This window comes from Aedes albopictus, chromosome 3 (genome assembly GCF_035046485.1).
Source record: "Aedes albopictus strain Foshan chromosome 3, AalbF5, whole genome shotgun sequence".
Taxonomy (NCBI): domain Eukaryota; kingdom Metazoa; phylum Arthropoda; class Insecta; order Diptera; family Culicidae; genus Aedes; species Aedes albopictus.
In genome coordinates, this window is record NC_085138.1 from 296,471,296 (window position 1) to 296,484,414 (window position 13,119).

General features: G+C 40.1%; 1 protein-coding gene across 4 annotated transcripts in view; it reads left to right on the forward strand.

The window, feature by feature from the left end:
- Positions 1-13,119, forward strand: part of LOC109414804 (uncharacterized) — a 240,542-nt gene that overhangs the window by 138,859 nt on the left and 88,564 nt on the right. For all 4 annotated transcript variants that reach the window (XM_062842148.1, XM_062842150.1, XM_062842147.1 and 1 more), the window contains one exon: positions 2,209-2,530. In XM_062842148.1, coding sequence (XP_062698132.1) covers positions 2,209-2,530 — 322 coding nt within the window. The remainder of the gene's footprint in view (positions 1-2,208; positions 2,531-13,119) is intronic.

The following is a 13,119-nucleotide window of genomic DNA, read 5'->3' on the forward strand; positions in this document are numbered from 1 at the left end:
TCGGTTATCATACACAGTTAGAGGAAGGATCGAGCTATCTCCTGGGGTTTTTTTTTTCAGGTGTAAAACTTTCACCAATTTTTCAAAAAACATATTTTTTTGAAATTTCATTCAAATAAGCTTTCCGTAAAACTGAAAAATATTTTCCACCTGAAAAAAAAAATAGATGATATCTTGATCCTTCCTCTAATTGTGTACGAAAAGCGATTTTGAAAATATTGCTTCGTTATTTCAGGCCAAACATATCTAAAGGTTCTATCTGCAGAAGAGTGGCTAGCCATGGCTCTCTTTGGTTTCCGTCTCTTTCGTTAATATCTCAGCTGTTTGTTTGTATTATGATTGTCGCCTTGCGTTGAACGATGGTCAAAACAATCCTCTTTTGATTTGTACCGTCGATGGGGGTGACAATGGGTCTGGGGGGTGAGATTGGGTCAAAACGGAGAAACATAAAATTTGAAATAGCTCATCAACTATCGCTAATTTATATAGAAAACTTTATATTATTTCAAAGGGGAGATGTTTTTACACGTCATGATGCAGAATTAGATGTTTTGCAATAATCATTTTTTGTTGAATTTGTGGCTAAACTTATATGATGAAACTACTAGTAAATCATTCTGAAAAAAATTCTCCTTCATAATGTTTCACACAAGTACCTAACCATAAATTTTCTTAAAAGTGGTTAGCTGTAGATATTACCTAGTTGATGCATCGAAAAAAGCGGGCTGTCGCTGCTCTTTTTATTTTAAAATTCAATATTATCGACCCTATGTCAAAATATTAAGAATGGGTTTGGACGGATCCTCTAATCATTAGCTAATCTTTAGTGTACTGCAATATCGTAAGCTCACAAAACAGACTTAATAGCGTACTTTATCTCCACTTATTTTTGAAATTTTAAGGAATTATCGTGAAACTACCAGACGGTATTGGGATCCAGGAAATACAGGGGCTACAAAACCGGTGACATAGCACAATGTCGGAAAGTTTTTTTTTGGTTTTTATTTCTGTGTATTTTAACTAATGCCAATTCTACATTTCAATGTCGGAAAGCAAACGAGATGCGACATACGTGATTGCTTATTGAGTATTTAACTTGAACTTTATGAATTAAGACTGGCATATAAAGATCATTCATAAAATAGATAAAAATACTAAAGAACGAAAAATAAGTCTACCGTTGTACTAGGACTCATACAAAATTTATAAAAAAAAATCCTTTAAATATTATTGCGGGAGAGGGTCTAATAATGTGAAATGCTGTGCAACATAACATTTGAACGACCCTTGAGATGGAGTGATTTGCTTTGGCAATACAGGGGCCAATGATCATGTACATAAGAGTTTATAACGGAGGGTTTGGATAAACATTTATTATGCAGTATACTAAAAATATCATGTTTTTTCGATCAATCTTTCAATGCGCCCCTCCCTCCTCTCATGGAATTTGAAACTTTAAATAAGGATGATTATGGTATCTAAAAATAGTGATACAACATACAAACTAAAGAATACAAACGTTATTTTATCAAATTTCAACCATTTTTTCGGTTGTATTAGCCCACCTAAAAGGGCTTACTCATCTTTTAAAATTATCTAAGTTTTTATTCGTCATGGTTACATTGTATTTTAAGTAAGTTTACTAGATCTGATCAATAAAATAAACTTATATTCTCAGATAGGCGATTTCGAATACTTTGACCCATTCTCACCCCCTCTAAGGGGTGAGATTGGGTCAATTTTCAATCATTTGTAGTTTAGTAAGCAATTCATATAATGTGATACTTTCTTGCTAAACTATCATTACCACATAGAAGAGTATACATCCCAAATAAAAAGTTATTCCGACTTCAACTGCATTTGTTATTTAACAAACAATCTTTGAGTATCGTTTTTTGACCCATTCTCACCCCCAACGACGGTACTGCAAAAATAGTTGAAAAGTGTACCATTACATTGCAATAATTGAAAGAAAAAGTGAACAAAGAGAGTCTCTCAAATGCAGATAGGACCTATTGAAATGTTTGGCCTGATTTAATAAAAAAAAATCAAAAACCTAAAAATGAGAAAATGCTTCCAGTTTGCTTTCAATATCCATCGATTCAACGTATCCCATGAATGTTCTATTTCAACTTACCAATCTTTACAATTGAAAATCAAGCCATCAATACAAAATGTTTAAACTTTTTTAATTTGATTCCATTCCAGGCGCGACCGTGGTTTTTCCACACTGGATCCACCACCAACAGCCACCGGGATGAACTTCGACGAACTCCCACAACAGCTATCGACAACCACCATCAGCACCACCAGTGGCCCCGCCGTAGTAACCACATCCATTCCGGGGGGCCTTGGTTTTGCAACCGTTACCACCGCTGCTGGCTCGATTATGAAGACAATAATGCTCAATACCAGCGAAATGATATTCATTTACATCATTCCTACGCTGTTACATCTCGGTGGATTTGTGATCGCAATTTACATTTACCGCTTCGCCGATAACGAACACTTGCAGTGTTTGATAGAAAAGGTATACCTACGGTTTAATTATAGCCTAGGGGCGGAAAAGCAGTTACCCGGCGATGATGGGCTGCCGGTAGTACTGCACGCACATCGTGTACCGAGGGAATTTCTGTTCGATCATGTCTAAATTTAGTCCTTTGTCATTTTATTGTGCAACCCTCTGGAGTAGTCGTGTTAAATTGCATTATGGTTGCATGAGGAACATTTGCCTGCGCAATATTGTATAATCATGTCGTACTCACCAGTATGTGCAGATAATGAGTCCTCAATTCACTTTTGTTTTTATTCAAGTACATGCCTGAAAGATGTTATGGATATTCAACTGTTGAAGATTCGAAAGAATTAACATGCATACTTCATCATTTAACGTTGAGCAAAACAACTACAATTAATAATAATTTAATGGGTGAGTGTAAACAGCATAATATATGGTGTACAACTTGACCCTGTTTCACACCTTCTGAGCCAGGCCCATTCATTTCGAGTCCGTTTTTATGAAAAGTTAGTGAAATGGAGATGTATACTGCCGTGTGCAGCATAGTTGTCCCATGTTCTGTGGGAATCCCTATTAACATGGGACGAATCTACTGCACACGGCAGTACAATACGTATCCCACATATACATATTGCGCAAGGGGGCGGTAGAAACAGAATGGCTCACAATGGTGGGTGCCTCCCACTGCACTGCACTGGAGCTCTCAGTCGAACCGGTAAGTGGCGGCAAAACCGTAACGTGGTTGCATGCAAAGCGAAAAACAAACATAAATTGGCCCGTCGACGTGTTTAAAAACCGATGTACAAGCCGGAAATGGTCTCTGGAAGGCTGAGGTCAGAAAGCGCCTTTTTTTTCTCGCACAGTCCCGTGAACTGGCTGATTTTCCACAGGTTTCGCAAAGTTGTGCGCCAACACCGGGACCCTCTTTCCTGATCCAGGGGGCAATTATAGCAACCAACGGTCGGAATTCAGCTATTGAAGCATTCTTTCGCCCATGGGAAAGTTGGGTGTGTGCGACCTTGGTGCACGATGATGGGCTTGATTATCATTGTAGTGTAGGTAACATACAACAGAAACAAGGAAAGAACAGGGGTAGACGAGGAAAATTAATGGGAATTACATATTTGCTCGGATGGAAGCGTACTGGATTCGGAAAATATAACCAATAATTCGCCAAAATAAGCTCATCGTCATGGCAGAGAGGAAAATTGCAGTCATTAAAAATGTACGCCGATTTCCACCGTGACGTGAGGCATTGATCTGGTGAAATGTGTCTCACGTAGAAGCATTCCCAAAATAAATTCATGTGACATACTATAGAGTAAAAAGCGATTGGAACTACTCAGCGACGGAAACGTTATGGTTAATTGGACGTGCAGTGCCAACGAGTGACGAACGAAAAAAAAAATAGTAATGACCACTGACGAGCCGCCTGGCTCAACAGAGAATGTTACAGGGTGGCAAGAGCAAAAGAGAAACGAATCCGAATCAACAAGAGACGGCAACACGAAGAGAGTGTGACTGTTGAAACGCAAATAAGCATAGATCGGATCGGAACGAAATGCGGAGGTTTTATGCAACTGTCAATGGTGCGCGGTACAAGACTGAGCCATTTCAATGAATTGTTGACAGATAATATAATGGTGGCAGCCAGGTGGAAAGAACGCATAGAGTTAGGTGGGGCAAAAGTTCTCCCTTAGTTAAAAATTCAATTATTTTCTTAAAATCAAAGCAGATAAAAATAAATGAATACCGTGTGGTGATTCTACCATCCATAAGCTAAAAATTTGCTGAACAAAGTTACGTCAAATGTCTTTTCAATTTTCAGTTACAACATTTTTTGTATGTGTGTGTCTTATTCGAACTCTTTGCCCCACCACTGGGGCAAAAGTTCGAATCTAATGTTTGTGGAATTTCGCTACCCGTAGCCCACTATTTTGACACTTTGGTAATAGGAATACCCAAGACCAATTAATATTTGATGTTGGAACTGGAATACACTTTAAAATTCGATCTGGATTTTACTCAAATTAGGGTTAAATTTACTACACAAAAATTACTACTTTTCGGTCAAATTCAGAGAAAGCAACATTTTTTTTCAACTTTGATCGAATACTTTCACTAATTCCATCATTTTTAGGTATAATATGGACATTTTGCAGAATTTTAAGTTTTTACCTAGAGTTGCCATGTGACTCGAACTCTTGCCCCGCTATGTGTAAAATATGATTTCCAAATCTTTTTTTGCAAAAAGTTATACATGCTGAAGCATCTTCAAAAGATACCTAGTAACGCCCCATCACATGTTACAATTTCTTGATCAAAAACCAACATTTTGTTATAACTTTTCGAAATACTGATCAGTTTTCATAATTTTTGGAGTGAAAGACTCTTTTTAAAAAGGCTTCGAGCAACCTTGACTCGCGAAAGAAACAATTTGAATTGAGCTCAAAAACTTCAAAAGCAACTCTTGCCCCACTCGAAGTTTTGCCCCACTTTACTCTATAATATTTATTGAATAGTAACAATAAAGGTATACGCAGGATCAAGATTAGCATAGTTGATGGCGGTTAAGCAGTGCAACCAGCAACACTGAATGTAGTTGAGAAGTCCATTAACATTTTGGAGATATAGCTGCAAATGTAGTGTACACCACTTGTTCTTCACTCGATTCCGCGTTTCTATGTACATTATGTACCGTCGATGGGGGTGACAATGGGTCTGGGGTGTGAGATTGGGTCAAAACGGAGAAACATAGAATTTGAAATAATTCATCAACTATCGCTAATTTATATTGAAAACTTTATATTATTTCAAAGAGGAGATGTTTTTAAACGTCATGATGCAGAATAAGATGTTTAGTAATAATCATTTTTTGTTAAATTTGTGGCTAAACTTACGTGATGAAACTACTAGTAAATAACTCTGAAAAAATTTCTCCTTCGCAATGTTCCACACAAGCACCTAACCGTAAATTTTCTTATAAGTAGTTAGCTGTAGGTATTACCTGGTTGATGCAATGAAAAAAGTGGGCTGCCAATGCACTTTTTATTAAAAAGTTCAATATTTTCGACCCTATGTCTAAATATTAGGAATGGGGGTGAGATTGGGTGACGGCTTTTCGGGCCCGTATGAAGTTGATCACCAATATCAACTTCTTTTCCCGATCAGCCTAGATAGCTGTGTAGTGTCGGTAGCGGTTAGTTCAACTGGCTAAGAATAGCACTACGGACCGCCTGTTCCAGTGGTAGGAATCCACTAATCAGGTGACCCCTAATTCATGGTGTTATGCGGCTTTATGCTTACCGTGCCTAGGAATGAATGGCTAGGGGGGTCTAATAAAAACCTAACCGCAAACGGAGCCTGTGGAGTACCAGGGCACCCTCCACAGTATTTGCCCTTACTGTGCTAACCGGAGCAATAGCGCGGTGGACCTTGTGTTTCTCCGAGACAATCAGCTGCCCTTCTTCAATCTCATACTTGAGGCTGAATAAGGGCGGGATTATGAAGATGTTATTAATTAGTTTAGATTTTCACCTACAGGCATACCTCGATAGTACGTACACCACCGCTTCGTTTAGTGTACGTACTATCGAAACGTACGTACTATCGAATCACAAATTTTTATTTCAAATTTCATTTTCAAATCAAAGAATGTTATTTCTAGAACGTCAGGATTGCCAAAAAATTACATGTTGCCTAAGGGTCCGTTTTTTAATTACGTAATTTTGCTTGTTTAGGATCCTGTCTTTATTGGAAAAATCTTCTTGTGCTCTAGAGATGCTTCGTAGAGGCATCTCGTCTCTGGGAACTTATATTGATTTTATTTGAACTATTTTTGAGAATCATCCAAACTGGTCTAGATATAATTAAATCGATCTAGATCAGTTATATCTTGTTATAGAAACATTATAGAATTATTTTCTCCTGCAATATTTATTGCCGTGATATTTTTAAAACCTTCTGAACATTGCTCCTTCTAGGACACCTCCAAGAGTTTAATTTTTTTTCGAGAAGGGATTCCTAGAGGTATTTCGGAGCTCTTGGAGGAATCCCGGAATTCTGGAAAAAAATTTTCAAGGAAAAATTATTTGATGAATCTTAGAAAGAATTCCTGTAGGAATCTCGGAATGAATTTCTGGAGGAATCTTAGAATTAATTCATGGAGAAATCCCGGAACGAAATTCCTGGAGGTATTCAGGAAGAAATTCCTGAAGAAATCCTGGAAGTCTCGAAAGTATTACAGAAGAAATTCTTGGTAATGTTTCGGAAGGAATCTCTGGAGAAATCTCTGAAAGAGACCCTGGAATCTCAACAGGAATCGTAGAAGAAACTCTGGAAGAATCCCTAAGGAATCCCAGAAAGAATTCCTGGAAAAATCTCGTAACCAACACTTAGAGGAATTTCGGAACTGAAAGAAACTTGAAACTTGAAGAAATCCCTAAAGCAAGCGAAAAAGCGAAATGTCTTTCCCCGAATCCCACATTTCGGGTTCACCCAGAAACAATTGAATTGGTACAGCCTATAGGACAATGCAAGCCGCGGTTGCTAAAGAATGTTTTCCTAAGTTTTTCATGTTTTGTGACCTTTTTGTTTACGTTCGGACTTCAAGAGATTTCTTCGAGAATTTCTCAAAAAGTTCTGGAATCCTCCAGGAATTACATCCGAGATTCTCCGAACCAAGCTCCGAACAGTTTCTTTCGGGATGTCTCTGGATTTGTTTTTTTTTTTGGGCATCCAGATGGTATTCCTGTTAATTCTAACAACTTCACCCAGAATTTCTGTAGGAGTTCTTTCGGAAATTGTATCAGAAATTCTTACCGAGATTCCTTCAAAAACTCCTTGCAACAATCCGTAAGGAATCCTTACTAAGGATTTATTCCTGGAATTTCATACGAGATTCTTTCCGGAGTATCTTCTGGCAATTCTTCGGGAATTTCTTCTAAAACCCTTCCAGAAATCTTACAATACCCCTGACAAGAGCTTCATTCAGTATTCCTCTAAAAGCTTCTCCGAGATCCCTCCAGGAACTTCTCCCGGTTTTTTTTTTTCGGGAGATACTTCTGATTTAAGTATTCCTTCTGGGATTCCTACAATAATTTTACCAGGTAAACTTTCTGGGATTTTTCCAGGATTCTTTCGGAAATTCCTTCCGGGATTCCTCCGTGAATTTCTTCTGGATGACTGTCAGGAATTACTTTTCAGGAACTTCTTCCGGGATTCCTCTTTGAGCTTCTTCTAGGAATTCTTTCAGAAACGGATTCCGGTATTTCTTCGAGAACTTTTTCCAGGAATCATCTAGGGACTCTTTTTTGGTTTCTACCAAGAGCTCCGTCAGGAATTCTTGCAGACGCTTCTGGAATTCTTTCAGATGTTTGTAATGGAAATCCTTCTGGAATTCATTATGGATTTTTAGAGTATTTTGTTTTTGGTAATCCTCAGGAGTTTCTGTAGGACTTTTTTGAATAAACAATAAGCAACTTAGTTACAGCTCCCTCCTAGAGGAATTATAGAATAAGTTTGTGGAGAAACCACGGAAGGAATACCTGGAAGAGCTTCAGGAAAAATTACTAAGGTAGAAGGAGTAATGCTGAAGGAATCTCGAAATTAATTTCTACAGAAATCCAGGAGTCTCTGGAAGAATCGCGGGAAACTTCTTGGAACAATCCTGGCAAGAGTTTTTGACGGAACCCCAGGTGGAACCTCTTAAGGAATCTCAGAAAAAAAAACTCCTGGGAAAACTCCAGAGGGAACTTCTGAAGGAATCCTAAATAAACTTCCGGAAGAATTTTATTAAGAGCTTACGGAATCCCAGAAGAACGCTCTGGAACAAATTTGTGGACAAACCACGAGGGGAGTCCCGGATGGAATTCTTGTGGAATCCCAGAAGGAACTCCATGAGGTGAGCCACCATCAAGTTATAAAACAGCACACGCACGTATACCCCCAAATCCAACCACTCATGATAAGCTGGCGTGTTTTTGTTTTAATGCGAGAGCTGACGATTTTTTTTAGTCCGAATCGTTAACAAAAAGCCACGAAACGTCAAAAACTATGAACATTTTCCTTAGCAACCGCGGCATGCAGTGCCCTACGGCACTCAAAGTTGTTTAAATTTCCGAACTCATGGAAAACTGTCAAATATTGTATACGTATCGTACAAAAACATTAATTGTAGGAAAACGAAAAACAATAACAAGTAAGTGAACTGAAATCAATGGTTTGGATAAGTAACTTAATGGGTTTGATTCATGTTTTGGAGAGCAATCTTCGCCGAGAAATTTAGTTTTTTTATTACGACACAAAATAGAACCATCATGTGCCTTTTTATTTTATTACAACGTTCTATTGGTGAAGAAAGCGTTCAGTTAATAAATAACTGTGCAAGTGCTTATTGATCACTAAGCTGAGAAGCAGTCCTCCCCAGCTGGGATGTAACGCCAGAATGATGATGCCAGATATTATGACTGGCAGAAAATATCTATGTAAAGCGAAGAATACTGCAATCATTACATCAAACGTATTCGTTCATGTCTTCCATTTCGCTACATTTTAAAACTGCTTATAGGTTCCCAAACTTTTGAGGTGCGCGACCCCCTTTTGTCAGTTGACGTGCTTTCGGCGACCAACCATAGAAATTCCCTCATTTGTTGTCTGTTACAATCAGGCCCGGATTAAGGATTGTGGAGGCCCAGGGCCCGAGCGGATGTGGAGGACCCTCGGAGAGATGACCTTTTTTCCTCACTTTCGAACAGTACTAAAAGGTTTTTGTGGGGGCCCTAAAATGTGGGGGCCCGGGCCTCACCGCCCCCCCCCCCTTACATCCGGCCCTGATTACAGTAAATTATTCGACTGACTCTCGCGACCCGCTGGATGAAGGCCGGCGACCCCCCTTGGGGGTCGTAACCCACAGTTTGGGAAACCATGACTGAAAATCCGTGTTATAGGAGTCCGCATAACACAAATTCATAGTATCGGAGTCTCTGCTATACGTCTACTAATGATTCGAACCCATTTTTGTAGATTAAAAATTAAATAAATTTTGTTGTACGTACTATCGAGGCAAAATGTACGTACTATCGAGGGTACGTACTATCGAGGGTACGTACTAACGAGGGTACGTACTATCGAGGTACGCCTGTATATGGTTTCGCATTATGCGTTTTACACAGTGTATTCTGTGCATCCTCGCCTTTGGCGCACTCAATTCGATACCGATCTGGCTTTATTGTTGCTGTTCTTTTTTGTGCTGTGATTGTTAAGAGTTTAATCTTGCCTAGTTTGGGTAGTGGCTACGGTTAGGATAGCTCAGATCAATCTTCAGCACAAAAGAACAGCAACGATCAATCTTTGTAGACTTATGCAAAATGGTACAGCCCAAGTGGCGTTAGTCCAAGAACCTTACTTTCGTAAGGGGAATTTCTATTTAGGAAACCTTGTGAATCCGGTGTTTGCTACTTTCAGTAAAAATGAAATGGCAAACTCACGTGTCATGCCTCGAGCATGTGTGCTTGTCAACAACGCAATTGTTGCTACACTCATCTCTGAACTAACTACCAGAGATGTATGTGCTATCATAATAGATGTATCTGTTGGAAACCTCAACAGGAAATACGTTTATTGTTCGGTTTATTTACCGCATGATGAACCATCCCCTACGGATGCTTTCAAGCAAGTCATTGCATACTGCACTTCAAAAGGCCTTCCGCTAATTGTTGGTAGTGATGCTAATGCTCACCATATAATCTGGGGCAGCTCAGACATCAATTTGAGAGGCTCCAGTTTGATGGAATACTTGAGTAGTACAGATCTTGGATTACTTAACATAGGCAACCGCCCAACCTTCATGGTATCTGGTAGAGAGGAAGTGTTAGACATAACGCTTTGCTCTAGCAGAATTAGTCATGAGCTGACCAATTGGCATGTGTCAGATGAAGAATCTTTATCTGATCATCGTTACATCTTGTTTGAACATGTGAATTTTACTTCGCAAACTTTGCGTTTCAGGAATCCCCGGTCAACCAACTGGGATCTCTTTACCGATTTGGTTGCAGCCAAATTTCATGGATACTCACCATCAATTGACACTCCAAGTGATTTAGATGATGCCGTTGATACTACAACGGCCTTCATCATGGAAGCTTTTGAAGAAGCCTGCCCTCTGCGGTCTGTGAAGACCACAAGAGGAACCCCTTGGTGGAACTCCGATCTGGCGAAGCTCAGGAAACAATGTAGAAAGAGTTGGAACAGACGACGTTCGGCTGGATCGGAGGCTTTCAGGTCGGCTCGCAAGGCCTACCAGAAAGCTCTTCGGTCTGCTGAACGATCCGGCTGGAAAAAACCTTTGTACAAATGTTTCCAGTCTGAGTGAAGCCAGTCGATTGAACAAAATCCTTGCAAAATCTAAGGATTTTCAAGTGAACGAACTTCGTTTGCCAAATGGTGATTTCACTTCCTCTGATGAGGAAGTTTTAGATTGTTTATTCAGTACACACTTCCGCGGATGTGTGGATATTACATCTTCGGATGAACCTGATGTCTTTTCTTGTAGTTATGATTCTTTAGCTTCGGCTTGGAGTATCATAACTTTAGAATCGATTGAATGGGCACTTAATAGCTTTGCTCCTTTCAAATCTCCTGGGGCAGATGGGATTTATCCTATTTTGCTTCAGAAGGGATTTGATCATTTCAAACATGTTTTGAAACAACTACTTGTTTGCAGTTTTGCTACAGGGTATATTCCCAAATCCTGGCGGGATATTACTGTGAAGTTTATTCCGAAAGTGGGTCGCGCGTCGTATGAAGAAGCAAAGAGCTTCAGACCTATCAGTTTGACCTCTTTTCTTCTGAAATGCTTAGAACGCATTGTGGATCATCACATCCGTGATGTTTATCTGGCCAATGTGCCTCTTCATGTGAACCAACATGCTTACCAATCTGGAAAGTCCACTGTGACTCTTTTACACAAAGTTGTTTACGATATCGAGAAGGCATTCGCTCAAAAGCAATCCTGCTTGGGTGTTTTCTTAGATATCGAGGGTGCCTTTGACAACGTGCCTTTCGATGCCATATTGGAAGCCGCACGGGGTCATGGTATATCTCCAATGATTTCCAATTGGATTCACCAAATGCTCAAAAACCGACATCTCTTCTCGACATTGCGTCAAGCGGCAATTAGGAAATTGAGTGTTTGTGGATGCCCCCAAGGGGGAGTCTTATCACCACTTTTATGGAATCTCGTAGCAGATACGCTATTGAGGCAACTCAATAATAGCGGTTTTCCTACTTATGGTTTTGCCGACGACTACCTAACATTGTTAGTCGGTATGTGCATCAGCACCCTTTTCGATCTGATGCAAAACGCTCTTCAGGTAGTTGAGGGTTGGTGTCGCCAATATGGCCTTTCGGTAAATCCGAGTAAAACATCTATTGTTCTTTTCACGGAAAAGCGAAACCGTAATGGTGTTCGAACTTTACGTCTCTTTGATTCTGAAATCAATGTGACTGAACAGGTAAAGTACGTTGGAGTCATTCTTGATTCCAAGCTTTCCTGGACACCTCATGTTGAGTTCAGAATCAAGAAAGCTTGTATGGCCTTCGGGCAATGCCGGCGAACCTTTGGTACAACTTGGGGTCTAAAACCCAAGTATATCAAATGGATCTACACAACTGTTGTTCGGCCAATATTGGCCTATGGATGTCTTGTATGGTGGCAAAAGGGCGAAGTGAGAACGGTCCAATCAAAGTTAGGCCATCTCCAAAGGATGTGCTTAATGGCGATGTCTGGAGCGTTCTCTTCAACTCCCACGGCAGCGCTCGAAGTTCTCTTTGACGTTGTCCCACTACACATTCATCTCAAACAAGAAGCACTTTCTTGCACTTACCGTCTATGGGTACTCGGTTTACTAGAGGAAACTCCTGTGAACCGCAGTTCAACACACACCTCGTTGTTTCCACTTTTGGTGAATTGGGACAAAGTTGTCCTTGCTCCAAGTGATCTTACAATTGCTTGTAATTTTCCATATAGGACATTTTCCACGAAATTCCCTTCCCGGGAAGAGTGGACATCTGGTTATCTGGAGAGAAGTATTTCAGACGGCATCGTATGTTACACTGATGGCTCCCTTCTAGAAGGTCGAGCAGGTGCTGGTGTTTATTCTCGTGAGCTAAGGCTGTATCAGTCTTATTCACTTGGCAGACACTGCACCGTTTTTCAGGCCGAAATCTTTGCTCTTATGTGCGGAGTGCAATCAGCACTTCAGCAGCACGTAATGGGCAAAGTAATATACTTCTGTTCAGATAGCCAGGCTGCTATTAAAGCACTTGCTTCGGCCAACTCCAGGTCGAAGATAGTTATCGCTTGTCGAACTCAAATTGAGGAGCTGAATTCAGCAAACGCTGTTCACCTTGTATGGGTACCTGGCCATTCTTCCATCGCTGGAAATGAATTGGCTGATGAGTTAGCTCGCACTGGAGCATCACATGACTTCATTGGCCCTGAGCCAGCTATTCCGGTATCCAAGTGTTGGGTGAAGCTTCAGATTGACACCTGGGCTGCCACTCAGCACAAACAATACTGGAATAGTTTGGAGTCATGTCGT